General features: G+C 31.5%; 1 protein-coding gene and 1 long non-coding RNA gene across 2 annotated transcripts; both read right to left on the bottom strand.

Moving 5' to 3' along the window:
• Positions 1-1,338: 1,338 nt before the first annotated feature.
• On the bottom strand, positions 1,339-17,812 carry LOC133204021 (uncharacterized). Its single transcript, XR_009723515.1, has 3 exons — positions 17,726-17,812; positions 2,218-2,300; positions 1,339-1,575 (listed from the first exon to the last, which is right to left on the bottom strand). It is a non-coding gene; the product is annotated as an uncharacterized LOC133204021 (long non-coding RNA).
• On the bottom strand, positions 6,972-16,979 carry LOC133204098 (uncharacterized). Its single transcript, XM_061339858.1, has 5 exons — positions 16,918-16,979; positions 16,609-16,695; positions 8,343-8,783; positions 7,834-8,052; positions 6,972-7,539 (listed from the first exon to the last, which is right to left on the bottom strand). The coding sequence occupies exons 3-5, from the start codon at positions 8,781-8,783 to the stop codon at positions 7,282-7,284; spliced, it is 918 nt and encodes a 305-aa protein (XP_061195842.1). The 5' UTR covers positions 16,609-16,695; positions 16,918-16,979; the 3' UTR covers positions 6,972-7,281.
• Positions 17,813-26,619: the final 8,807 nt, after the last annotated feature.

Below are 26,619 nucleotides of genomic sequence, written 5' to 3'. Positions count from 1 at the left end.
CCTGTCAGTTTGTCTCTACATAACCCATTGTCATTCCGACGCGCTACCGATTACAACACAGACGCCGTTATAAATATCAATGTACTATAATATATATAAACTTAGTTTCAAATATTTTACACTTAAGTAGCTGCAGAACTGTAGCTCTCAGAAAAAATATATGTTGACAGACCAGAGAGCTACAGTGCCACCCATTGAAAAAACTGTATATTTATTGCGCACAAAAAAGTGCGCTAGGTTCTGAATTAATTCTTCGAAATTCTTACCTCAATTGAAAAAAAAGCTACATTTCAAAAAAGTCCTTACTCCTCTATAACTTTCGTAGTTTACACTTGTACTAAGTGCGTTGGACCGAATTCTCGTGAAGACCTAAATGGCAGTATAAATAGGCAAAATTTTCAATGATTTCAATTTCAGGGCCAGGAGGGCTGTTAAAAACAATTATAAGGAATGTTTTATTGTGGAAACAGTGAAAGAATATGTTAGAAACACACGTTTAGTAATATTTTGAGATGACAGTTTTAAAAACACTGAGAAATAAATCGAGAAACAGCGCACAAAAAGTGCACAATAAATATACAGTTTTTTCTATGGGTGGCACTGTAGCTCTCCCGTCTGTCCCGTCTGTCAATATATATTTTTTCAGAGAGCTACAGTTCTGCAGCTAACACTTAAGATGAAAAATAAACAAAATAATTCTTCTAAAATAGTTTCTTGCAATTGACCCCATCACTCAACTACTATTCTCTAAAACTATCTGTACATTATACCTAAAGCCTCCGACTTGTGCACCATGTGTCAAACCCTGACTACTTTTTAAGAATAATGCATGCAAAACACAACACTATTATATAAATATGCACACTTCATGAGTTCCCTAGTTCATTGAATAAAGGTACACATACCTTCATTTTACATTTAAGGACATACGCAAGATACCTTACCTACTGATAATTTTTCAAGATATTCTAAATTTAAACTTATAATACATGTACCATATAACATATTTTTAAAGAAAAAATCAGCATGCATTTCCAGGGATTTTGAAAAGATATTTAAGTTTGAAAAATTTTGCATTATTCAAAGAAAAATGTACAAAAATTACAAAACATAAATTCCAGATTTTTTTTTATCAAAATTGTTTTAGAAGAGATTTACAAATCCATATATAGACAATAAAAATATTGCACACAGGTCCTTCATTTAGTGGAACTCTTCAACTCCAGGGAAGAACCCAATAAAGTGCAAACTACGTTGCGTATGACCTAAAATGCCCATTTATATAAGAGAAAAATAAATTAAAGAACTTGTTCTAATTAAAATAATGAAAAAAAAATCCTTATTTAAGCCTTTAAGTTTAATTTTTAATTAAGAAATTTGACAGATGAATAAGAAGAGTAATATACAATATAATACTTCTTAAATTAATTCTCTTGGTTCCATTCATTAGATATTCAATATTCGAGTCAACACTCTATACATGAATGAATTATCAAAAGTTTTGTCCTTAAAGTTTTCAATGGATCCACAGATCATGAGGTGATGTCTTCTTTTATGTGTATGTATCTGTGTACACTGAAAAAAAGGAAAGTCGCTGTGTGATGAAAAGGATAAACCAGAAGTCTCTGATGAGACTGTAGCTCTCCTGGTCTATATGTATAACAAAGAAAAAGTAACACTTGGATTTGAAACTTTGCAACAGACAGCAATAAATAGAATTATGTATCTAAGTGTAGTCTACTTGTGTGCCACATTATATTGAAATCATACCAAAATTGTAGGTGGAGTAGCGTTTTAAAGGAATTTTACAGAAATTTCTATTTTTAGTAACCATGGCAGCACCGTTCATTGAAATGTACCTTAGTGCAGTCTAAGTTATATTGAAATCAGAATAAAACTGTAGGAGGAGTAGTGTTTTGAAAAATTACAAACAGATGGACAGCTAGACAGACAGACAACTAGACGCCATGGACAGACAGACAGACGGACTGCTAGACGGATGGATGAGGGACACCTTCCTATCCCATAAGCTCTTCTGGTCTCTGACCAGTAGAGCTAAAAAAAAATATCAAATTTGATTTTTTTTCAATGTTAAAGAAATAAAACTGCAAAATTAAATTGTAAATGGTTGGTTGCGTACTAATTATTCAAAGTAGTTTTTGTTGTATGGTTTGAAAAATTTTATTATTCATTCTCTCTATTTTCACAAAGAATTACCTTTGCATTTCTTGTATCTACAAGGGGGACAAATCTTCAAGTGGTACATGTACACTATATGTCAGCTACTATACCTTCATTTTCTGTTAAAGAAAAAAAATAGAATAAATCATACAATACCAATTACATGTATAATAACAAAGCATGGATTAAATTTTTCACTAAAATTAGAAAATGAATTGAATATCGATCACTCAAATTTCTCGATCCAGCCAAAATAACTGACGCTAAAATTTACCCCTACTGAGGTCGAAGTATAAAAGTATAAATTATTTTTATCTATCAATATACCATAAATGAAACTTTGTGCATGTTCTGCATTCATTTACCGGTATCTGTATATAGTAGTTTTATGCCCTTGAGAATTTTTCATGATGTCATGCCATAATATTTCCATGTCTGTTTTTTTTTTTCTCTGTGGTAACTCTTTGAAAGTTAGCGGAATTGATTTCTTGATAATTCTATCGGAATGTAAATTAGGCAGGTCGATAGGTCAGGAGCTAAGAAGGCCTAATATGCATGAAAATCTCGTGCGCACCTGTCTCTGTGTCTGACGCTAAGGAGGCTAAATATGCATGTAAATCTCGTGCGACTACCTTTGTGTTTGACTTCAGTGGGTGAGGACTATTGAAATTGGCATGGGAGTCCTTGTGTAATTTAAATCTAAGTCTACATTAACATTGCAGGTTATCCTGCAACATTCACGAGAATGCGGTCTTTATTTCTTAAACATCCAATATCCTATCAATTCTAATAAAAAATCATATTATTACAAATGTAGTAATAAAGCTAGAACTTTTTTTTATTTCATTTCCAATTAATAGAAAAAATATTTTTACAAATAAATATGTAAAATAAAAAAGTCCTAGCATTTTTGTCTTTTATAATTTACTTACACATAAGCATCTACATGATGTATATTTTTTCCCCTAAAAAGAACATGAACATAACTTAATAATGATATTCCTAAGTATGTATTCATGGTATAAAAAATGAGTTTAGCAGTATAAAGATTGATTTTTCACTCAAAGTTTTAAGACTGTTTTTCAGAGATTAAAAAAAAAACATTGATTATATCAATAATCATGTGGGTACATGTCCTATGTAAACTTCAGAGGATCAACCAATTTTCTAACAGAGAATTAGTAATTTGATATTTGGATACTTCCAAACAATATAAGTAGGAGTTTTGGGGGTTATTAATTATGTCCATCATGACATGTACTATAAGCATTGACCCCCCATATCTCAAAATTTATCTTGACACCAAAAAAAAAATAGTACTTGCAACACATGCAATGTTTGTTAATCCCTAGTACACTACAGTAGTAGGATACTTTTAACCATGTCTGAGAGAAGATAATTAATTTTCTAATCAGTAATGCTGATGACTGTGATCAAGATACTTATAAATTGTAACTTGCAAATTACAGACAAATTTAGACATGACAGTATAATTTTTTAAGTACAATCATCAGCTAGTGTACACATTGAAAATATTCGAACGAACGAATACTAGCCTACAACGTTGTCATTGAGGAAATTCGAACGAAAGAATAATATTCCGATGTGTATAATTTTCTGACGATTATTTACTTTGTTAACTTGTATAATGTACTACTGAATAACCCCATCGACTGCTAGCTCTGCAAACACTTTACAGTGACAGAAATTCATAAGATTGTTTCATCAGTTAACGAGGAATCAGGATGATCTATAGATCTTTAGACTTAAAAAAAATCAAAGTACTGTGAGTACTGGAAGACGGAGGCCTGAATATAGCAATGAGCAGAATTTTGCATGTTTTTAAGTCTTATTTATAGAACTTTATTCACAGGCACTTGTGCCTGTAAAAAAAATTTATTTATAGCATCATAGAAACAGAAAGTATCTTATCTCCAAATTACATGGAGTACCCCTCCCCAGAATCACCAAACATTTAAACTTTCAGAGGAAATGCACTTGTCTTGCAAACTGTTTATTACCATTGACTTCTAAGATAATTTATCTATACAACCATATATGATATCCTTGTCTTTATTTTTATTCTTTATTTGTCAGTGCATTTCCTCTGAAAATTTAAATGTTTGTGATTCTGGGGAGGGGGGTACTCATGTAATTCGAAGTTGCGTACCTTGTATTATTACAATACCATTGGTTAATTTAAATTTTTATTACAGAAACAAGTGCCTGTAGTTCCCAAAATTTAGATTTATGTTTTTTTTTAAAAAGATAATAACATGCGTCCCATGTATGTTGGCAATTTCCTGAAGTATAGATACAAGTACATCTGGGCTAGGGGGAAAAAGAAAAAAGAAATCACTCAACTGCAACTTTTTAATTCATTTTCATGGAAAATAAAAGAATATTGCAAAACTAGTAAAAAGTACTCTTGCCACAGTTTTCACAATCTTTGAAACTTACTTAAATTCATGCATTGTAAATATATTGGATTACATAGATTTTGTAGAATGATATGAAAAAATACAGTGTGGAAATGCTTGCAAAAACTTAAAAATATGATTTAACAGGAATGTATTTCTGGTAATAAAATAAAAAAACAAAACAAAACAAAAACTGTAAAAAGAGAAGCCAATTATTTGTTAAAAATTTAAATAATTTCACACATACTGGATACATAAGATATTTATCTTGAGGTAGCAATATCAAACACATGTAATACACACTAATGTTACAAATAAACTGAGAGCAACACATGTTTTATAATATTAAGTGTGGAAAAAGAAGAATGCAAATTTATTGAAGTACAAAGTAAAATGTTGTGAAGCAAACCTTATGTATGTAAAACATAATGTGACTAATGGGCATGACTAAGTTTATATGTGATCTAAAAAATACTAAAAATATAATGAATACATGAAACAAATAGGGGGGAAAGTATACAAGTAAAACAAACCATGCATAATCACAAGGAAAAAAAAACATTGTGGTATATAGAAAACTATATGTATCAGAACGAAATACATTTAAAAAAAATATCTTACATTTAGTAATAAAATGTAAATGACATTTATGAAACTTCATATAATGTAACGAGCATGATTAAGTTTGAATGTCAACTGTTCTAGGAAATCTAGGTATTTAGATCTTGAGATTAAAATACATTAAAAAAATTATCTTGCATTTTGTAATAAAATGTAAATGACATTTATGAAACTTCATATAATGTAACGAGCATGATAAGTTTGAATGTCAACTATTCTAAGAAATCTAAGTATCTAGATCTTGAGATTATGAACACATGAAAGAAATTATATAAGTATATATAAGAAAATGTAGTAAATGTTACTATCTAAATCAAACATGCAAAATTAAAAAAAAAAAAAGAATATGTACAAAAAACATGCATCAATATGAAACTTTTAAAGCAGGTTTGACTTATATCTGAAGTTTGTCTTGCATTTCCTTGTAAAACCAAGTTGCCATGTATCAAATGTCATAAAATGCTGAGGGCATGACCATTTTTGAAAGTAAAATTTTCATAGAAATGGACTTAAAAGATAATGAATACTCTGATTGCCCATTGTGGTCCCCATTTTTCCCTGGGGACATGATATGAAAAAAAAACAACTAGAATTTACACAACTTCATGATACTTCAATATAAATATGACTTATCATGGCTTTGCTAGTTTTTAAGAGATTCTTCCGAGGTAAAATTTTGACTGCCCATTCTAACACCTCCCTTCCCCAAGGATCATGATTTTGAAAAGATGCCAATAAATTTTTACTATTTTTTAATTATCTCGTCTTAAAATAGGTTTGAACAAACATAAATCTTTTTCATCCAAGGATGCTTTATCGCAAGTTTAGTTGAAATAGGTCTAGTGATTCTCAAGAAGTCAAAAATGTGGCATGTTTACAAATAACACTATACAAACAGATGCTGGACAGCTTTGGATCAGAAAAGCTTACTTAAGTCTTAAGCTCAGGTGAGCTAAAAGGATATACAAACAATAAAAATGTATGCAGTTGTAGCAAACTGAAATAATTTTTAGCAGTTTACTAAAAATATATGCAAAATTTCATGAAAAAACATAATTTGTACAAAGATGTATTAAAATGTAATACAAATGAAAAGATGTTTTGCATTTCCTTCACAATACTGATTGGCACAAGAAAATTGAAAGTAAAATTTGGCAGTCACTGAGTATTGTAAAGTCTACTCAGTATTTAGCACATCACTGAGTATTGCAAGATTTCATTGTTAACAAAAAAAGTTATTCCAATCCATTCCACTCCTTATAATCCCTTGGTCTATCAATGTGATTGGACTCTTACAATATTATTTAACCAATCATGGAGTGTTTTACAAAACTATTCGTTTACGGGATCTCCAAGATGTTTTTTTCTTTCTAAATACACAAAATTTAATGAAGAGGATCTATTAAAAAAAATGATAATTATATAACACTATGGCCATCTTATATACTGATGTCATCTAAATAGAAAGTAGCACAACACACTCTCAAATAGAAATCATTTAACACTTCTTTTTAATTACACTTTATTTTGCATAATGCAACAGTGTTTTAAGGTCAGATTTTAGATTACTTGACATAAACAATTCTGTCTTTAAAATGGCATATCAAGACCAAAGTTTGTGAGGAGTGAAGCAGATCAGAAACACTTGACTAGCAAAAATGATGTATAAAAACACAATATTATACATGTTTTAAAAAATCATATAAATGTTGAACTTCAGAAACAATGCAAAAGTTACAAAATCCCCGAGTTAATAACACATATTTTGAGAACAAAACTACAAACTAGTATTCAGTAGCACAAATTAATTGTAAGTACTTATTGAGATAAAATGTTATTCGTATAAGATAATTTTCAGTTCATTTGGAAAACTTTTCTGTGATAAGTATAAATGAACAATGGACATACAAAATTTTGAAATTTTCTGTAATATCATACCTTCCCTTCCTTCCAAAAATGAGCATTCCTGAACACAAATATTGTAAAATTGAAAATATGTCTGTCTCACTGGTATCTTATGAATGACAGAAACAAATATTTTCTGAGATTAATATGCTTTTCAAAGAAGTTCCATGTTTAAAACAGTTGACCCCTGTGTTCTCAATTCAATCAGAAAGGGAATTTTCTGAAGGAGGAATTCCTCTTTTGCAGACTTCTCCATTAATTGCAATTCGCTTATTTTCTCAATCATGATATCATTATTTACAAAGAAATCTTTGTATTGATCATTTGTGTGCACAGAAATTTCAATTCCATTGTCCTTCAAGGAAATGGCCTCAACAGTGCCGAATATGATAATTTCTCTGGGAAGGATTTTCTGAAAAGAAATTATAAACTTTATGTGTTATGCTAAAAATACAAATTTATCTTCAATTTTCATACACCTTAGGCCATAAACAATCAATGTTTCAAGTATGAAATTCCAATTATTTTCCATTGCTAAGATATACTCTGGACAAGAATTTATAGTATTTTACTATTTTCTACTGGTGACCTTGCATTTGTTCGAATGACCTAGGGTTAAGATCAGAAACACTCATGTCAATCTCTGTTTCATATGGGCTTCCAATAATTCTCCATTACAAAGTTATAGTCGGGACAAGAACTTTACCCTTAACACTGTGTTTCTTGTAGTACTCAAAGTTGGCTTCTTCTGCCATTCTGATGTGATACAATGCGTTATCTCCAAATTTTCTCCTATTTTAACCAAAGGATCCTCAGCCAAGTTGCGCCACAAAGACACATCGATGAGCTGGCCTTCATCCTCTACGGTTATTGTTCTGACATTTGTATCTCTTTGGCTAACTTTCACGATCTTAATAGCCTCATCCTGCACAATACAAAGAATTCACTGAATACTCTTTTACAATACTTATATCAGATTATTAGCTGTTTATTACTTTTTCTTCATGGGGCCTATAGTGAACCTATTGTCTAGGAAGCAAACAAATCTGTAAAATGTTTTTTTTAAAGATGCATTCTTACAATATTCTTACATCTTTAATTTGAAGTACACTGAAATTTGTCACATAAAAATGCAATTATAAATTGAAAACCATAAACTAAATGCTTGGAAAACTCAATTTTCATAATCATATAATTTGGAGTATAATTACTAACCTTAACAATTTCCCCCTGGATGGTGACCATTTGCCTCAGAGGCAAATCCTTTGTTTCCTTTACTGTCTTCCTTGGCGAGGCAGGTGTAATAATGTTTGTGGCTTTTTCGATGTGCACAGCATCAACGTCGAAAAGTGGACCTTGCATGATCTTTGTGTGCTCTGTCAAGACTAGTCTGCCTCCTTTCATGAGGAAATTCCTTATCTGGAGTGTTTTGCCTTCTTTTACAGTGTCAAATTGATTTACGTCACTTAGCGTTGCCAAAACAGCACCACTATTGTCAGCTACGCTGAAGTTCAGCATGGATCCCTCTTGGCCATTTGACTGTGTGAAGTTGGCTATATGACCAACTTTCACCACCTTCACTTTTACAAGACTTGTCGGATACGGCTGTGGTTTTTGACCAGTCTGCAGCAGATCCTCCAATTTCTTCAAACTCATCTGAAAATGATAATTTCAAATATACTGTTGAGTTTCAGGTTTATATAAAGTTATCCATGTAAGGACCTGAAATAATGTTGTCAATATTTCAAAAACATGTAACTCAGCCATTTTCTTCCTTTTTTTCCTTCCTCCTTTTTTTGCATTTATTACAAATATTGATTTTTCAGTACAAAAATTAATTTTTAAAAATCAAAATATAGAATTGTAGTGATTTGTAAAATGCTTTCACAAACTTTTTGAATGAATGACATATATATTTTTCTATTTCCACGTTAGAGAATAGATAACACCGTATATGTTTAAGAGAGAAAGAGGTAAAATTGCATTTTAATCAGGCCATATTTAAAATGTTTGCTTGTTCTCTTCTGACACAGGGTAAAAAAAAATTGGGTTAGTATGTTGGAAGGAAAATTTTTTCTCTCAGAAAATTTCAAGATGTTGACAAATGGGAAAATTCAGGAATAAAAAAAAAAAATAGTGTAATTCCTGGAGGTTGAAAAAAGTTTTAAGTCAGGTCATTTTGAGCCAGTCGGTTGGAGAGGACAACCAAACAATTTTTTAAAGTTGGCCTCATGAAATCATTTTGCTCTGAATTATCCTAAAGTAAGATATATGTGCACACACATGTTGAGGACAAAGACAGTAAACTGTCAAATAGGGAAAAAAAGATTAAATGGCCTTAAATCTTTACTTTGGTAAATAAACAACTATGGGTTTATGATCCGAGTAGTAAGAATCTAGGGTTGCACATGATATATCAGAATTTGACATTAACGTGGAGTAAACATGGTCCAAGCAAGTGTCATAGTCTGTAGTACTACTGTGCATGAGTTGTCGCAGTCCAAGTTTTCGCAAATTTGATGTCAATGACTTCTGGGAATTGAAATCAATGTTTGTATCACCAAGTATCAGGACCGGACCAGCTTTATAAAATTTTGCTTGCATTATAGTTTGTAAGTATTTGGTGAAATTTGCTATACTAGAAAACTTGGGTGGGCAGTATAGAAATGCAACATTCATTATCATGTCTTGAAACAGGAAAGATGCAAATACTGTTGCAATTCCAAGAATAATACAATATTCTATTTCAATGAAATCTATTTTTGAGTATACAACCATTCCATGAAATGGTCTATCATTGTCAGATTTATCAGTCCCATCAAACCTAAACATATAAAAACCAGGAATTTCATAAATACCATCAATATCTAATCTGTTCAATCTACTCTCTGATATTGCAATTATATCTGCTGAAGTCAAATTTATATCACTTTTCAAGTCTTCAATATGCTTATGAAGAGATCTTGAATTGTGGAATACTATTTTCACATCACTTGTAATGTTCTGTAGATTTGGTAAACAGAGTGACAGAGATGCATGCTCACGGAGCCTTCTCATTTCATCAATAACTTTAGGGGAGACAGCTATTTTCTTATCATTCAATTCTAAAATATGCAAGTCTTGTAAACTTCGAACCCTACTCAAACCAACATAATGCAAATGTTCCTGTTTTCTTTTTCCCAAATCCAAGACAGCTTTTTTCATAGTAGAGCCTTGAGCTTTATGTATTGTTTTGGCACAGGCTAATCGCAATGGAAATTGTCTTCTGCACACATGACAGGTCTTGTTTCTTCCAACAGTAAATTTTTTGGATACTTCAAGAATTGGAGTCCATGATTTTGATATTGCATCATTATAATATTTGGAGTATTTCATTCTGTTAGAAGCTCCAATATTCTCAAGTTCAAATTGCACCCACACAATACTACATCTGGTGGAATTTTCGACTTTGAAATCAAATTTTTTCACTATACATGGCGTACCATTAGTCAGGCCATCATTTACATCAATGTTGATACAAATTTCTGCAGGCAAGTCCTCTACAAGATAGAGTTCCTTAAACAGACCCATTGTTTTGGATGGGTCATTTGACATTTGGTTCAAAATCTTATGTTTCACATCATTAGCCATATCTCCAGAGACAAAATCAATTGCTGGGATAACACACTTTTTTACAAAAGGAGCATTCCGAAATGCTGCCATGTTATGGTCATTAACTTTTACATTTGTTGTGAACAAATGAGGCAATTTATCAGGATTCTGACCTTTGTCAAGACAATCTTGCCTTGAACATAACATTCTAACATCATCATCTGACTGCAGACCTTCACGAAGCCTATTTAGTAACTCTGCAAAATCTTTATCTTCTTTCTGCCTCATAATTTCTGTTAACTCATACATTTTAAACAGATCTCCCCATAAGTTCATTGCAAGTGGTCCATAGCCTTCACATAAATTCTCAAAGATCCAACCATCAAATACTGGTTTCAACTGAAACAAGTCACCAATTGCTACAATACTTATACCACCAAAGGGCTGATCATTGGCAAAAATTTCTTGAAGACGCATATTGATAAAATTGAACATTTTGTTGCCTACCATAGATATTTCATCAATAAATACCATTCTGAGACAACGAAACTTGACCCTCATTGAGTCTAACTGTTGAACATCCAAAGGAGTATACCTCAAATTTTGGTTGGCAGGGATGCAAAACAAGGAGTGAATTGTTTGCCCATGTATATTGAAAGCAGCCTTACCAGTGGGAGCACAGAGAACAACTTTTATTTCATCTGGTTTGTCTGACAGACATTTGAAATAGAAACGAACAATACTTTGATAGAGACAAGTTGTGAGAACACTTTTCCCTACTCCCGCACCTCCTGATAAAAAACAATATAGAGGAAGTTGCTTCGTTTTCACTTTGTGCAAAACATGATAGAAGAAGAATTTTTGATTTACATTTAGTGACCTTACCAGTTCGATATAGTCTCTGTCATCCATTGCATTTACTAAAAGATCATTAATTGCCACCTGCTTTCTGGATATTCCTAGATCTAATCCTAAATCATAAGAAACTCCAATTGACTCAGGAATAAAGCAACCATGATCCATGCAATTTTTTTTTTCCGAGCTTAAGTCTAATTCTTCACTATGCTGAACTTCAGCTGCAATCACCTCTTCCTTGTCAATAGATATATGAAGCATATTGTCTTCCACAATATCAGCTACACCTTTGTCAAGTGCATAAGCATTTTTCTTCAACAGAACTTTTTCCTGGTATTGAATGAAACTCGTCTCATAATTCACATGTGTTCCCTTTAAATCAGACAGTTCATTTCGCCAAGGTAAAAACAGCATAAGCTGTTCTCTAAAATAGTTTTCTGGATCTTGATTCTTGTTAAACCTTACAAATCTGATTATTTTTTGTACTCTCCTATGCTTCAAGATTGAACCATCTGTCATGGGGTATTCCTTCTCAAAATCTTCAACTTGTATGTCATTAGTTTGTCCATGAATTAAATCATCATCATTTTCCTCTTCCAATTCATTTTCAGGCAGGTACTCATTATTCAACATTTGTCTTTTGTCTTTAGGTGGTAAGATTATGTCAAATTTTGACACAAAGTCTGCTAGGCAACAATGTTCTAATGCCTTAGGCCTTCTTTGGTAGCGTTTTATCCAATTATCAGACTGGATATTTGTTGAATTGTCTGGCAGTTCTTGCAATACTTCTAATGGCTTCAATAAAAATGTTCTGTTTTCTAGTTCATTTGTATTTATGAAAACCACTGTTCTAGAGCTCAACCGCAAAGGTATCTGCAAAAGTAAATATGCTGCCTCTTGTGCACTAATTTCAACATGTGTAAGAAATTTGTTTCCAATTTGTCTCACCTGTTGTTTAAGGGATAAATTTCCCTTTCTAGCTTCTTCACATGCCTCGTGCAGCAAATTTGACATTCCTCTCTGCGACTTTGATAAATAGGAGACTATGTAAGCAGCACAGGCATAACTGTCTAATATGAACTGTACATCAATGTTTGCCTCCCAAGACTTGAGTAGCATCTCATTATAGGAATTCACTCTTATTTCTGGCACTTGACGTTTTAAGAAAACTTTCGGAGATTTCAGGGATGACCGAATCGCCATTATGTAAACCTCTTCAGACATTTCCAAGTTTTGAAGGAAAGTCTCAAATGTCATCAATTCTCCCAAATTCACATTATTCAGAAATTCACAAATTCTTGTATAGTTCTTTTGTACCTCTGGATTGTCCTCAAAGTCCTTTTCTTCAAGAGGTTTAAGGATAGTTGTTTCAGACATTGGTGGTAATGGGAAATTGAAGCGACATATATTTTGACCTTTTTTCTTGCATGTTCGAGCATGTCTGTGTGTCTGGTAGTTTATGAGTTCAGCAATGTTTTCATTTTTAGCACATGTGCTGTGTTTGTCAATAAATGATTGTATTTCTTTAAGAGAATTGACTTCAAACTTTGGGGCATTCTTTATCCATATCAGCATATGTATGTGTGGGGATCCTCTTTGCTGAAATTCTACACGACAAAAATAGTCCCTTATCTCTCCTAAAGGCTGTGTTTTGCCTTTCAGAATATGGGTTAAGAATGTTTGAAACCGATGACTAAAGTATCTTGCACAGGTAACAGGATCTCTTTTAATCAGTTCACATTTATCTATCCATGATAAATTATGAATTTCTTCATCTGTCAAATTTCTGTTATTCAACAATTGACTAAGAATACGAAGTAGACCTGTCCATTTTGTTTCAGCAGCTGAGAAGGAGCAAAACCAGGTTGGAACTCCAAGCTGTCTAATCATTGCAAAGATGTCTTTTTTTGCATTTTCCCAATATGCAGGTGAACCACGTAATGTTCGCAAAACTCTATACCCTTCATTTAATCTTACCAACTTGTCAAAAGATGAGTCATTTAAAACTTGTCCAACAGTAATTTTCTCTTCCTCTGACTTACATTTCCTCATTGCTAGAGCTACTTTATCCTGAATTTGCTTTATTTGTACTTTTTTCAGCTTGAAAAAAAGGTTAGGCATGCAACATGCCGCTCTACGATCAAGTGAACGTAACTCCCATTTACAGATTGTACTATATGTGACAGGTGTATGCCTGTCTTTATTGTTTGGACGTCTTTGACCACAATACAAGGTTGGAAAAGCTAAATATTCTGCATCTGGGTCTTGATACAGTCCAAGTGGAGTTTGATTCTCTCCAGGAGCAAATGAGAAAACTTTGTTTAATGATCTTACATCACTAGGGTGCAACAATGTATCTGTATTTCCTGTAAGTCTTTCATCAAAATTTTCATCTTCTGTCCATCCATCACCATCCAAAGATATTAGATTTTCCATGCTGTCATTCTGATTATTATCAAGTGTAGAATATTTTTCATTAAAGTCAAACCATTCAGATTGCTCGGACATTATATCCCAGTTCTCATTTATTGTGATACCTTCATTTCTGAACAATTCACTGTTCTGTAAAAGCCATTTCAATGCATTTAAACACTTTTTTGGTCTGATAGCTTCATGTAACACATGATTCTTAAAACTAATTTTTCTTTTCAGTTTAACTTGAACTGTCTCAGATTCTGATAATGTCCGTGGTAAACATTTTACAGTAGAATTAACATCTGACGGAACATTTACAACATTACCCCTTAAACTTTTCTGACCTCCTCTTGGCTTCTCCATTAATTGCATAAAAGGAATTCTAGGACTTATGAGTCTCTCCTCCATTTCCGTAACTTCTAGGTCTGGTGGTTTGGACGGAAAACCGAAACCATTATAAATGGCACAACTTGGAATTTTCCCCATCTTAATGGATCTGTAACATGTGTGACACAACCATTCAACTCCCTGTTCACATCTTAAACCCAATAAACATTGCTGTGCTAAAGCAGACACATACAATGACTCTGCTTTTTGAACACCTTCTCTGAACCATGTTTGAGTACAGCATGAACAAACATAAACTGGACCAATGGAAATAATTTTTTTGAATTTAGCAGTTTCTGAATCTGATAAGTTCATGAGATTTCTCTCTGCATCTTTGTGTAAATTCATAGTGGAACCATCTTTCATGAATACCGAATCCTCAGTACTACTGCCAGGTTCAGAGTTAGTCCCTGTCCGATTGTCACAAACTATAAAGTCTTCATGTAGATAAGAATTTTGACAAGATGTTTTACTGGAAATCTGATCATTTATTTCAATATCATCATTCTTGTTATCACGATATAGAAAACACTGCTGTTTACATGGTGAAGCAAATTCATTTCCATCATTTGAGTTCAACTTTACAAGACGCTGCCTTTTCTTTGGTGTTTGCAAAAACGATTTAAGTAAACCATGTTCATCATGCTGATGTACATTTTCATTTGTTGAATTAGAAGACAAGTCAGGTAAATGCATGATATCTGCTTTTCTAACACTGTGTGGTAACCTCAATAACTGCCGAACACAAAATGTACCTGCCTCATACTGGACAAACTGCAACTGCTTACATGTAACAGAATTACAAAGCAATCGTAAAAAATTGCACATGATCTGAAAAGAACTGAATGAGGAAAGCACACATGTGCCATCTGGATCACACAAACCATTGATTCCCCTGTTGTGAGAGTCAAACACGAAATATTTATTGTGAATATGATCAAAATAGATGGCAATTGCAGATGCATTGAACACAAGTATGCATGCACATTGTTTAGAAAACACAAGATTTAAACAACTTTCAAGCTTTGTTCCAACTTCTGGCAAATTTTCCGACATATTACCAAATTCTGTTTTCTTATTCACAACTGAATAAAATAACCCCTTATATTCAAGTATGCTTGGCAAGTCAGATAGGAGAAAAAAATCATTGGATTTTTTAAGACATTTGTACATCCAATCTCCTGTACACAATATTTCATGTAGGTCAGATTTGTTCAAGGACACATGTTTTCTAAAAGACACAAAAACCAAAAACATTAAACAATTGCAAATGCATTGTTTTCCTCTTGAATCCTCTGAAAAGAGTATTGAACCTTGACTGTAATCAGCCTGCACCACAGTTTGTGGAACAACTGCATTTAAACTATTATTCATTGAACAAGTTGAAGCCATTATGTGTCAATGCTAAGACTTATCACGAAAATGAAAATAATGAGCAATCTTGCTTTTTTTTACTGTGACAAAATGTCAAAAGTAAAAAAAAAGTGTGCCTTCAGCCCCCCCAAAAAATAACATATTAACACAAAACAAAGACAAAACATATGCTTTAAGTTAAAAATGTGTTATACAACCGATTCTCAGACAATGAATTGTTCAACTTCAGTTCAACTTCATGTTTCTCATTTGCTTCTATGCAAACTTTCTAAAACAACTGTAGACTTTTCTCTATTAAATAAGTTCCTTTCATGCTTCACTCAAATAAAGTCATTAGTTATTCAATCATTTGTAAATTTTTCCAAAGACAAAATTCTATAGTAAATCTTCTGAGTCTTCATAGTCTTATTTACATTTCTAGTCAATCTTTCAAGTCAATTTTCAAGACAGTTCTAAACATTCATTACTTATGTCATTGTTATTCCTTGTGAAACATCAACTACAAGTTTAATGTCTTAATACATTGCTTATTGCGGTGACTTCATTGTTTTCTGTGAATTTTATTTCTGTGTTCCCTAACTGAATAACCCCATTAACTTTCTCCAAATTTAACATTCACATATTTCTTGTGTCTATGTACTTTATAAACAAAATACAAACCCTGCCACTCCATTTCCGGATGAATTTATTAGCTTATAATATTGTTGAAGCGTTGTAAATGGAGCCCCCATCGTAGCTATCATTCGTAAAAACTCGGCTATTTTCCGAAAGAGAAACGTTCACGAAAATGGCCGAATAGTTACGATTGCCACTCACTGCATGCTAATATAAACAAATAAAAAAATCGTAACATAATTACCTTTGTCTGGTTGCTGAAGGTGTAGGAAAACGTAACACTTTCTAACAAAGCCACTAGTGAAAATGACACACTTGTACGGAACTTTTTCTAAATTAAACAAAAGCATAATTAAACTTAAATGTTTGTCGTGTTATTGTATTTTAAAACAATGTGGAGACCCACGCGGCCACGCTATCTCGGGATGAATTGTAATTTTGTTACATCATTGTATCGTTTATAAAAACAAAATAGACAAATGCTATCTCAAACAAACAGCGTATGCCTAAAGCTATGCATGCAACATAAAAATACATGAAATTCATAACATACCTTTGTTTAGTATTTCTGCAGCTGGAGGCTTTCAGGAAAGCGTGAAAACTTAGTAAACAAAGCCACGAGCGTTATGTGCAAGATATCATTACGCACTGGATTACATTATTCGAGTATAACATCCTTATCTAATATTTAGGTGGGGATCACATGTTAAGAGTTTATGTTTTATTTTTTATATACTTCAATTTGCATACCACATACGAACATTTACTTAAGATTTTTTTCTATGAACTATTTTTCACCGAGTAACAACCTGGGGCACCGTGTACTGAAAGCAATGAACCCCGAAGACAATGGTTAAATATAACAAACGTAACAACCTAGGGCACCGTGAAACTCAGACACTGCAGGCCCTGTCGATTCCATAGTACCGATATACTTATCATTTCAACACTTACAAAATTAAAATAGGGGAGCGCTTATGACCATTTATTACGATTTTTTGTCAAGTGAAGGTGAAAGATTTTTTTAAAAATAAGAAGTCTATAGTATGCATTATATCATTCGCAATCTATAAATAAACAACACGTACGGATGAGAGAAATGTGCTCTCCAATGCAAATGAATGCGCGAGACACATCCGAGGAATTCCGATTGAGGCTGTAGAGTTATCTGCGCCTAGTATAATTTCCATCCGATAGGACTACCAATTTTTCGGGGGTTTTGACCTCAAATGAACTTGTTAGGATTTCAATCCCTATAGGCCGGAGGCTAGAGGCCTCCGTCTAAAAAGAATCTATGAGCCATGTATTAACATGCTTTAAATGAAATAAATAACAAATTCAATAATTCTAGATCTACTTACAAAAATAGAGCAGGTCTTCGTCATAATTTTGTTTACAAACATCATGTGGAAATTCCAATATCCTCATAATCTTGTCGCCGTTTTTTTTTTTTTTTCTTTGGTTGGTATTGGGTAATTCTAGGAATATAATGCATCCGTCTGCACAGAATTTTTAAGAAGTGAATCCATAGATAGAATATTACTGCTTCTTTTTATTTATTGGTTTATCTTTTTTTTAATTTAAACAATGCATAGTTCATGAGAAAACAAAGAAATGAAATAAATTATCAGGCCTATTTTTTTCAGATTTTTTTGTTGTTGTTGTAAATACTGCCATGGGTAATAATGGTAATTAAAATGCCCAATACCAAAAATATTAACATTTTATATAAATGGGACATCATCATGATCATTGAGAACATGATAAGAAGGAGGAGGGGTAGTGGACGGGTGGGTAGTCTCTCTGTATCTCTAAAATAAAAATTAATGTTTCCCTTGAAAAGCCAAGAAAATTTTATTTGCATGGTCAGTGGGATATTCAGTACAAGTTTAAGGACATACGCAACGTACCTTACCTACTGATAATTTTTCAAGATATTCTTAATTTAAGATTAAAGTACCATGAGATGTTCGTAGACAAAAAATAAGCATGCATTACCAGGGGCTTTGAAAAGATATCAATTGATGAAAATTCTTGTATAATTCAAAGAAAAATATACAAAAATTTCTAAGCACATATTGTAGATGTTTTGTTTATCCAAATTTGATTTAAAAGAAGTGTACAACAGCATATATAGACATACAAATGTAGCACACAGTTCCTTTAAGTATTGGAACTCTTCAACTCCAAGGTAAAAGACAATAAAGTTCAAACTACGTTGCGTATGTCCTTAAAAGTCCAGCCAGTACATAGCCTCAATAAAGCCCCTTCTTCTTCTTTTAATTCACGACATTTTGATATATTGTTAACTTTCTATGATGTTCAAAATTGTATCATTCACCAACCATCCTTCATGTGATAATCAATAGTAACCTATAAATTTTTGTCACTTCAAATCCCATTTTTGTGAAACGTAGAATGAAAAATCAAAAGCTATACGAGCATTCATTTTACTTTCATAAACATGATTCAAGTTTATATTTTCGAATTTTTTGACAAACGTTTGTTTGTATCATCTGTCCTTAAGGGGGGGGGGGATGCAATTTTATATTAATTGTTTGCTATCAATTATGAACGATGTAAAATTGTTTGGATTTAATTTTTAAATTGAAAATGAAAAAAAAAATTATGACTTAATCCAAAGGTTTAGTAAAAGCATGGAGTTTGTTTTTCATGAATTTCTATTGTAGATTCATTTGTTAAATCGACTTGCTGTGTGTTAATATCCCTTGTGTATGTTTTGTTAGTTCCAAGCAAATTGTGACAGTTTTGCTACCTGGGGAAAACAAAAGACTCTTAAATGCCTCTAGGTATATACATACATGTATCATACCCTATGGAGATCTGGGGTGAAGATATTGGTTTCTTGGGGGGGGGGGGGTAGGTTTAACAGCAGACTTAATAAGTTGCTTTATTAGTATTCAAACATTTACTGCAAGATTAAGAAAAACAGGTAATACAACAGAAGTTGATTATTTTTCTGTGAAATCAAACTCAGATGACAAATATCAAAAAAAAAAAAAAAAAAAAAAAAAAAAAAAAAAAATCAGATTGAGCTTAACTTGGGATCGACACCCCCGTCCAAAAATATAGTCCCGTCCAAAGCTAAAGCGTTTAGAAGTCAGCAGAGTCAATATCTCGAAGTGGGTCTTGTGACGCATTTATGAATATGTCCTATTATTGTTTTTTATCGATAAAATAAAAATAAATCATTTATAAAATTATAGCTTTAACTCTAGCTTAAAGAATATCTATGTCCGATCTAGGACACTATAGCATAATACGATACTCTTTACAGAGTTATGTCCCTTTCTAGAATGTAAGTTATAGATTTTAAATACTTATGGTCTTTACGTTTACGTGATTTATTTTTTTCATCTAAACAATAATAGCCAATGTAACTTTTATTTTAAGAAACTTTGGACGAAAAGGAATTTTTTTTAAAGTTTAGTAGAAAAAAATGACAATTTATAGATCCTTGATTTAAATTATAGTAAATAATCAAAGCGGTCCCCTTAGGACTGTTGGTATATAAAGAAGATAATATGTTATTCTACTATATAACTTCAATCACCTTGTTTTAATGTTATCCTGTAGATCACATTCGCATTTAAAAATATCTTTCGTGGAAGACCAAACTGATTAAATTGTAAATAGTAAAAATGAATAAGAATATATAATTTGATATTTGAAAGTTAATGATGTACCAAATGTAAATTCCGTGTGAAAAGTATACACATATACTTAACTTTCCTATCAATAATCTTGTATTCAAAGTGTACAAACAGTACATTTCAGATACTAGATGCAGGACTTGTGAAATAAAACAAAGGGCTAATTGCAGCCATATGTCTGCCGATAAGGCCACTGTTGTTTAATTTCAAGTCTATTTCAGGTTTTTTTTTTTATATACATGTATTGAAATCTTACGAGATTGTACAAACTTAGCACTGCACATCAACACCAAATACAGAGTAAGAGTGGAAAGCTAACGATTCACACATTTTATCGTTATTCAGTAAAACAAAATATAAAATTAAAACAATTTTAAAAAACCAAGCAGAAGAAATGTTGCCCCCATATGCAGACGTCTCTTTTACGCTACGAATATTATGCAACAAAATTATAAAAGTTGCTTCTATAAATTCTTCATCAGTTGAGCCCACCTCCTTACATGTACCCCACCCCATCTCAAAAGAGTACTGAAATTGCTTCCAAAGGCTTGATTGTATTTCAGTATCTTTGATTTGCTGAAGAATTTTCAAGAGATCTAGAGTAATTTTATTATTGATTCTGGAAAATCTTATAATAATGTTGTAAAAGAGTGATCAGATTGAAATCATTGAATGGATTCCAATTTCACACCTTTGAAAATATATTGTAAAATTTAGCCTGAAGGGAATATTCTCACACCTTTTTTTTCCCAGAACTTCAATGTAAACAGTGATATACACATATATTCAACAATTCATCTCCACACCGACTGATGATGACTCGAGCCATTTCCTGTTTATTATCAATTTGTGTATATACTTTGTTTTGGAGTACCTACTCTAAAAATTATTTTAAAACATTTTCCAAGAAAAAACAACAACATTTTAAAGTGTTGATTAATGGACATACAAAAATATGTATAGTTATAGTTTTTTTTACTGCAAAACAATGAAGATGACAATGGCTAATAATTAGTAAATATAGTTAACCTTGTTAATTAAGTTTAGGTAACAACATGTTGGACTAATTATGTTGTTAGTGCTATTATCACATGAAAACAGTTATTGGTATCTGTTTCAAAAAAAAAAAAAAAAAAAAAAAAAAAAAAATCAAAATACATGTATTTGAATGTACACATGAGGCTTCATGGTTTGCTCATTCAAAGATCTGTTGCAACTCATTTTCATAATTAAAAAACCATCATTTATTCAACATTTTATTTTTTTCTTATTTAACAGATTAAAAATATATATTCATAAAATATACTTTTCTAACATTTCAATTTAATTTTACCAATTTATATATATGCATACATATAATATGACCTTTCCTATTACAATGCATTCAGTACTGTCTTTTATGGTGCAGATTACAATCACTTTTAGAATTTAGACTCAATTTACCAGAAATTGTATTTTTCATTTCATAACTAATTGTTTGGGAAATTTAATGATAATAATAAGTGTATAAATTAAATGAAGAATATCTAACTGTGCCATATTTCATCGTAAGTTTTTGTATGAAGAAAAACTATATAGGTATACATCTCAGCTCTTTGATTCATTCCTTGAAAAAATTATCAATATAATTACAATCCTTTAAATTTAAAAATGACCCAAAATTTAAAGTTATACTGATATAGAAAAGAGTAGAAATTCTGATATTGTAAAAATTAAGACTTCAATTTTCATAGGGAACATTTGCCATGTTAATTAAACTCACCTAATCATACTGGTGTGTTCTCTTAAATGGCTATATATAACTTTTTTTATTTCTTAATGAAATTTTGCCAATTTGATATTATTTTGCTTGCAATAGCATGTACTTTCTAAATGTAAAATGATAAATTGTAAAAGGACTGAAATTTTCATAGGGAGAATCCATCATCATATTATACTCTGTCAATCGTACTGGTGTGTTCTCTTGAATGGCCATAACTTTTTTATTTCTGAATGAAATTTTGCCAGTTTGATATTATTTTGCTTGCAATAGCATGTACTTTCTAAATGTCAAATGATAAATTGTAAAAGGACTGAAATTTTCATAGGGAGAATCCATCATCATATTATACTCTGTCAATTGTACTGGTGTGTTCTCTTGAATGGCCATAACTTTTTTATTTCTGAATGAAATTTTGCCAATTTGATATTATTTTGCTTGCAATAGCATGTACTTTCTAAATGTCAAATGATAAATTGTAAAAGGACTGAAATTTTGATAGGGAGAATCCATCATCATATTATACTCTGTCAATTGTACTGGTGTGTTCTCTTGAATGGCCATAACTTTTTTATTTCTGAATGAAATTTTGCCAATTTGATATTATTTTGCTTGCAATAGCATGTACTTTCTAAATGTCAATTGATAAATTGTAAGAGGACTGAAATTTTCATAGGGAGAATCCATCATCATATTATACTCTGTCAATCGTACTGGTGTGTTCTCTTGAATGGCCATAACTTTTTTTATTTCTGAATGAAATTTTGCCAATTTGATATTATTTTGCTTGCAATAGCATGTACTTTCTAAATGTCAATTGATAAATTGTAAGAGGACTGAAATTTTCATAGGGAGAATCCATCATCATGTCATATTACTCCGTTAATCGTACTAGTCTGGTGTGTTCTAATGAATGGCCATAACTTTTTTATTTCTCAATGAAATTTTGCCAATTTGGAATTATTTTGCTTGCAATAGCATGTACTTTCTACATGTAAAGTGATAAATTATAAGAGGACTAAAATTTTCATAGGGAGAATCCATCATCATGTCATATATTACTCGTTAATCATACTAGTCTGGTGTGTTCTCTTGAATGGCCATAACTTTTTTATTTCTGAATGAAATTTTGCCAATTTGATATTATTTTGCTTGCAGTAGCATGTACTTTCTAAATATAAAATGATAAATTGTAAAAGGACTGACATTTTCATAGGGAGAATCCATCATCATATTATACTCTGTCAATCGTACTGGTATGTTCTCTTGAATGGCCATAACTTTTTTATTTCTCAATGAAATTTTGCCAGTTTGATATTATTTTGCTTGCAATAGCATGTACTTTCTAAATATAAAATGATAAATTGTAAAAGGACTGAAATTTTCATAGGGAGAATCCATCATCATATTATACTCTGTCAATCGTACTGGTGTGTTCTCTTGAATGGCCATAACTTTTTTATTTCTGAATGAAATTTTGCCAGTTTGATATTATTTTGCTTGCAATAGCATGTACTTTCTAAATGTCAATTGATAAATTGTAAGAGGACTGAAATTTTCATAGGGAGAATCCATCATCATGGTATACTCCATCGATAGGAATTGGTGTGTTCACTTAATTAAATTACCATAACTTTTTGTACTTTTCAATGAAATTTAGCCAGTTTGGAATAGATTTTTTTGTCATAGCATTCACTTAGTAAATCAAACCTAATAAATGAATTTGTGTATATTTTTTGAAACATTAAGAAAATGACCAATGGGAGACTTTTTTTCTACTCAAGACCAGGTTTTAAAATTTAAATAAATTATTTGAAAAGGGAGAGCTTTATCTGCCTTATAAATACAGTCATAATTACTATTCAAAAATAGAAATTAAGTTTTTAAAGTCAGATACCTGCATGCATATAACATATGAATTTATTTGACCCCTAAATTCATCTGTGAAACCCGAGTGGACTACAAGTTTTCTCCTTTTATTTCATGCAAATTCACTTGGCTGAGTACTTTTATTTGATAACGCTCTCCGAGTGAAAACGCTACCATGATTAAAAATAATTCAACATTCATTTAAAGTAGAAAAATATAGTCGTTATAGAACAATTGAATACTTTATCTAGAATGAAACGAAACGCCCGGAGTGAATCCAAATAGTCGCGACGAATCCACCCAATACCGATCAAGATCTCCACTGCGCTTTGTATTCGTAGTAAAATTACACATTCTGTAAATGCATTGTTGCAACTGTGATGCAAGAACAGGGAAAGATGCAGTCTGCTGAAAGGATTAATTCACGTACTTTTAAATCAATTTAGTCTCATTTATATTCATTTTATTGAGATATTGGTTTAATACGTAATGCTTGAATTAGTCCACAATCACCTCAGCACAATTAATAAGTCAAAAAGAAAGGTGCTTTAGTTCAGTTCAGTTATGGAATTCCCTCCTATGTATAAGGAGCACCCGAGAAGGTGGTTTCATAAAATACATTTAAAGGTCGGAAGTATTTCAGCACTTATAATTATAACCCATTACAAACCTATTTCAATGATATTTACAAAAATATTTTAGTTACCATTCATTATGAAATCATTTCAAGATAGATCCATGCAGAAGTCTATTTAAGGTTTATGATAAACACTGATAAAAGTAAAGAATAACAATTTTATATCTAGACCACAGCATGTATATAATATGACAGTAAAGTTTTTTTTATAGTGATATAAAGCTAGAGTAGAAATATTAAAGTAATGATTTTAAAATGTTAAGTTTGCAATGAATTATATGGCAAAAAGCTTTCAAAAATAATTTTGACCCTTGACTGTATTAGATTAAAAGAAGATGGACTGTTTTTCCCTGTACATTAAAGAGATAAAAACAATTTCCATTCTCCTGTAGGATAAAATATTCTATAAATCATTTTGTTAGAGAACTTTTAATCCTATTAGTGACAATTATAGAACTTCTTGTCCTATTTCACAAATTATGGGATAAAAAATCCCATGTAAGGTTAAAAATGGGAGTTTTGCTTCTATAGGAGAAAAAATCCCACAGAACTCATTTTTCTCCCACAGAATAATGGTGGGATATTAGTTAGGAGAGAAAATCCCACCATAATCCCATGGGATTTCTTGATTGCAGGTGTAATATCTTTTAATCTAGAAGATATTCAGGTGTAAAGGTTAGTCCATGTTGTGCGATTAAAAAAATCCCACCAGATGACATAAATGGTTTCCATGTATCTTTGGAAAAGTGGTTGGCGAAAGTCCGGACAAATGTCGTGTCCGGAGTTAAATGTCGCACTGTTCTATTGTTCTGCGTCTGCGGCCACCGGTGATAATAATAAACAAATGAACCTACACTGTACATGTACTTGCTACATGTACTAGGAGAAGGAACAATCTTTATGGACGCACAAAAAATTTAATATTTGTTATCGATTTTGTTGACAAATTAAATTGATAGAAAAATGTTTAGCAAATAGGACACAGTACAAAATAAAAAAAAAAAGAAAAGAAGTGAAGTTATGTACATTGTACAAACTTATTAATTAAATGAAGTAACTTAAATATGTTAAAATAATTATTTTAATTCACGTAGATCTTTGCTCAGTATTTAATTTCATTTGCTAGTTTTACGTACATTTCTTGAGATAAAATTTAAAGAATATCCGGGGGAGGGTGCTACTTGTAACTTCATTTGAATCTCTGTTAACAGTGTTTAAGGGCCTGTAAAACGGAGACGAGAAATTGTTAAGGAAGATTTCGACTATATCTAATAAATAATTATGCAAAATTTATACGAGATTTAAAAAAAAGAGATGGTTTAGTGATTTAACAATTTGTGTAATGATATTAGCATCAACTGTTCACAATTCAGAAACGCGAAAAGTCCACATCGCTGAATCCGAGAAAAAAAATCTGTTGTGAATTATTAATGTCAGTAACATGCTGATCGCACTCATGAATAAATGTTATATCTGAATTTTGTATTGTTCCTTGATTCTCTAAAATAATGTATAAATTAGATATTAAGTAATTATTACATGTATAACTTATGGAACTTAAAACTAAAGAATCAACCTTGCGCCTATCAGTTTAGTTCTTTCATCCCCCCTTTTTTCTGCTACAGTCTGAATAACTAATTGAATTATGTTGCGTGTAATTTGAGTACATTGGTCTCGCACAACGAGAAATAGAATGGACAACAAATATTATACTCTCTGTACAAGGTTATTTCTAATTTTACTAATTTTACTAAATGCATATCGTAAGAAATACAAAGTGTACTAGTATTTGACCCGATTCTCAAAACGAAAGTAGAAACTTCTACACGTGGTGGACATGTACATATTTTAGAACAACCGAGTAATTTCAAGTTTTGTTTTATTTTGTTTTTTAACTGACTGACCGCGTATAAGCAGGTTATAATTTTTTTTAAAAAATTGATCTAGCTGTTACCAGTGATAACGTACATCGTACTAACGAAGAAAGAAAGATGCGTATTTCATTGAATGAAAATCATAGTGCATAGGATTTCTAGTTCCTGATGGCTTAAAAAAATCAAATAAAAAAAAATAAAATAAAATAAAAAAAAACGAAAGATAGATAGCTTGATACCACAAAATGATATTTAAAAAAATTGCGAGGACATAAATTATAGAACTAGAGCGCACTAGCTAAAAGAGGTAATTCAACAAGATCATGATTAAATCTTATTATTTGAACCTGTCACATTCTTCATTAAATGGCATAGTATATGTTATATGAATAGATTTTTTGAGAGAAATATTTGATACTGGCTTGTTAAAAGGAGAATGGTT

The sequence above is a fragment of the Saccostrea echinata genome, unplaced genomic scaffold, assembly GCF_033153115.1.
Source record: "Saccostrea echinata isolate AGI-Se365-2 ecotype Australia unplaced genomic scaffold, CSIRO_AGI_Sech_v1 ptg000052l, whole genome shotgun sequence".
NCBI lineage: Eukaryota > Metazoa > Mollusca > Bivalvia > Ostreida > Ostreidae > Saccostrea > Saccostrea echinata.
The sequence above is the reverse complement of the archived record's forward strand: the minus strand, read 5'-3'. Positions and strand labels throughout refer to the sequence as shown.

Coding starts and splice junctions, on each gene's coding strand:
- LOC133204098 (XM_061339858.1), bottom strand. CDS start 8,783: ATGAGTTTGAAGAAATTGGAGGATCTGCTGCAGACTGGTCAAAAACCA. Junction 8,053..8,342: donor TCCAGGGGGAAATTGTTAAG/GTTAGTAATTAT, acceptor TGTATTGTGCAG/GATGAGGCTATTAAGATCGT. Junction 7,540..7,833: donor CAAGAAACACAGTGTTAAGG/GTAAAGTTCTTG, acceptor ATTTCTTTTCAG/AAAATCCTTCCCAGAGAAAT.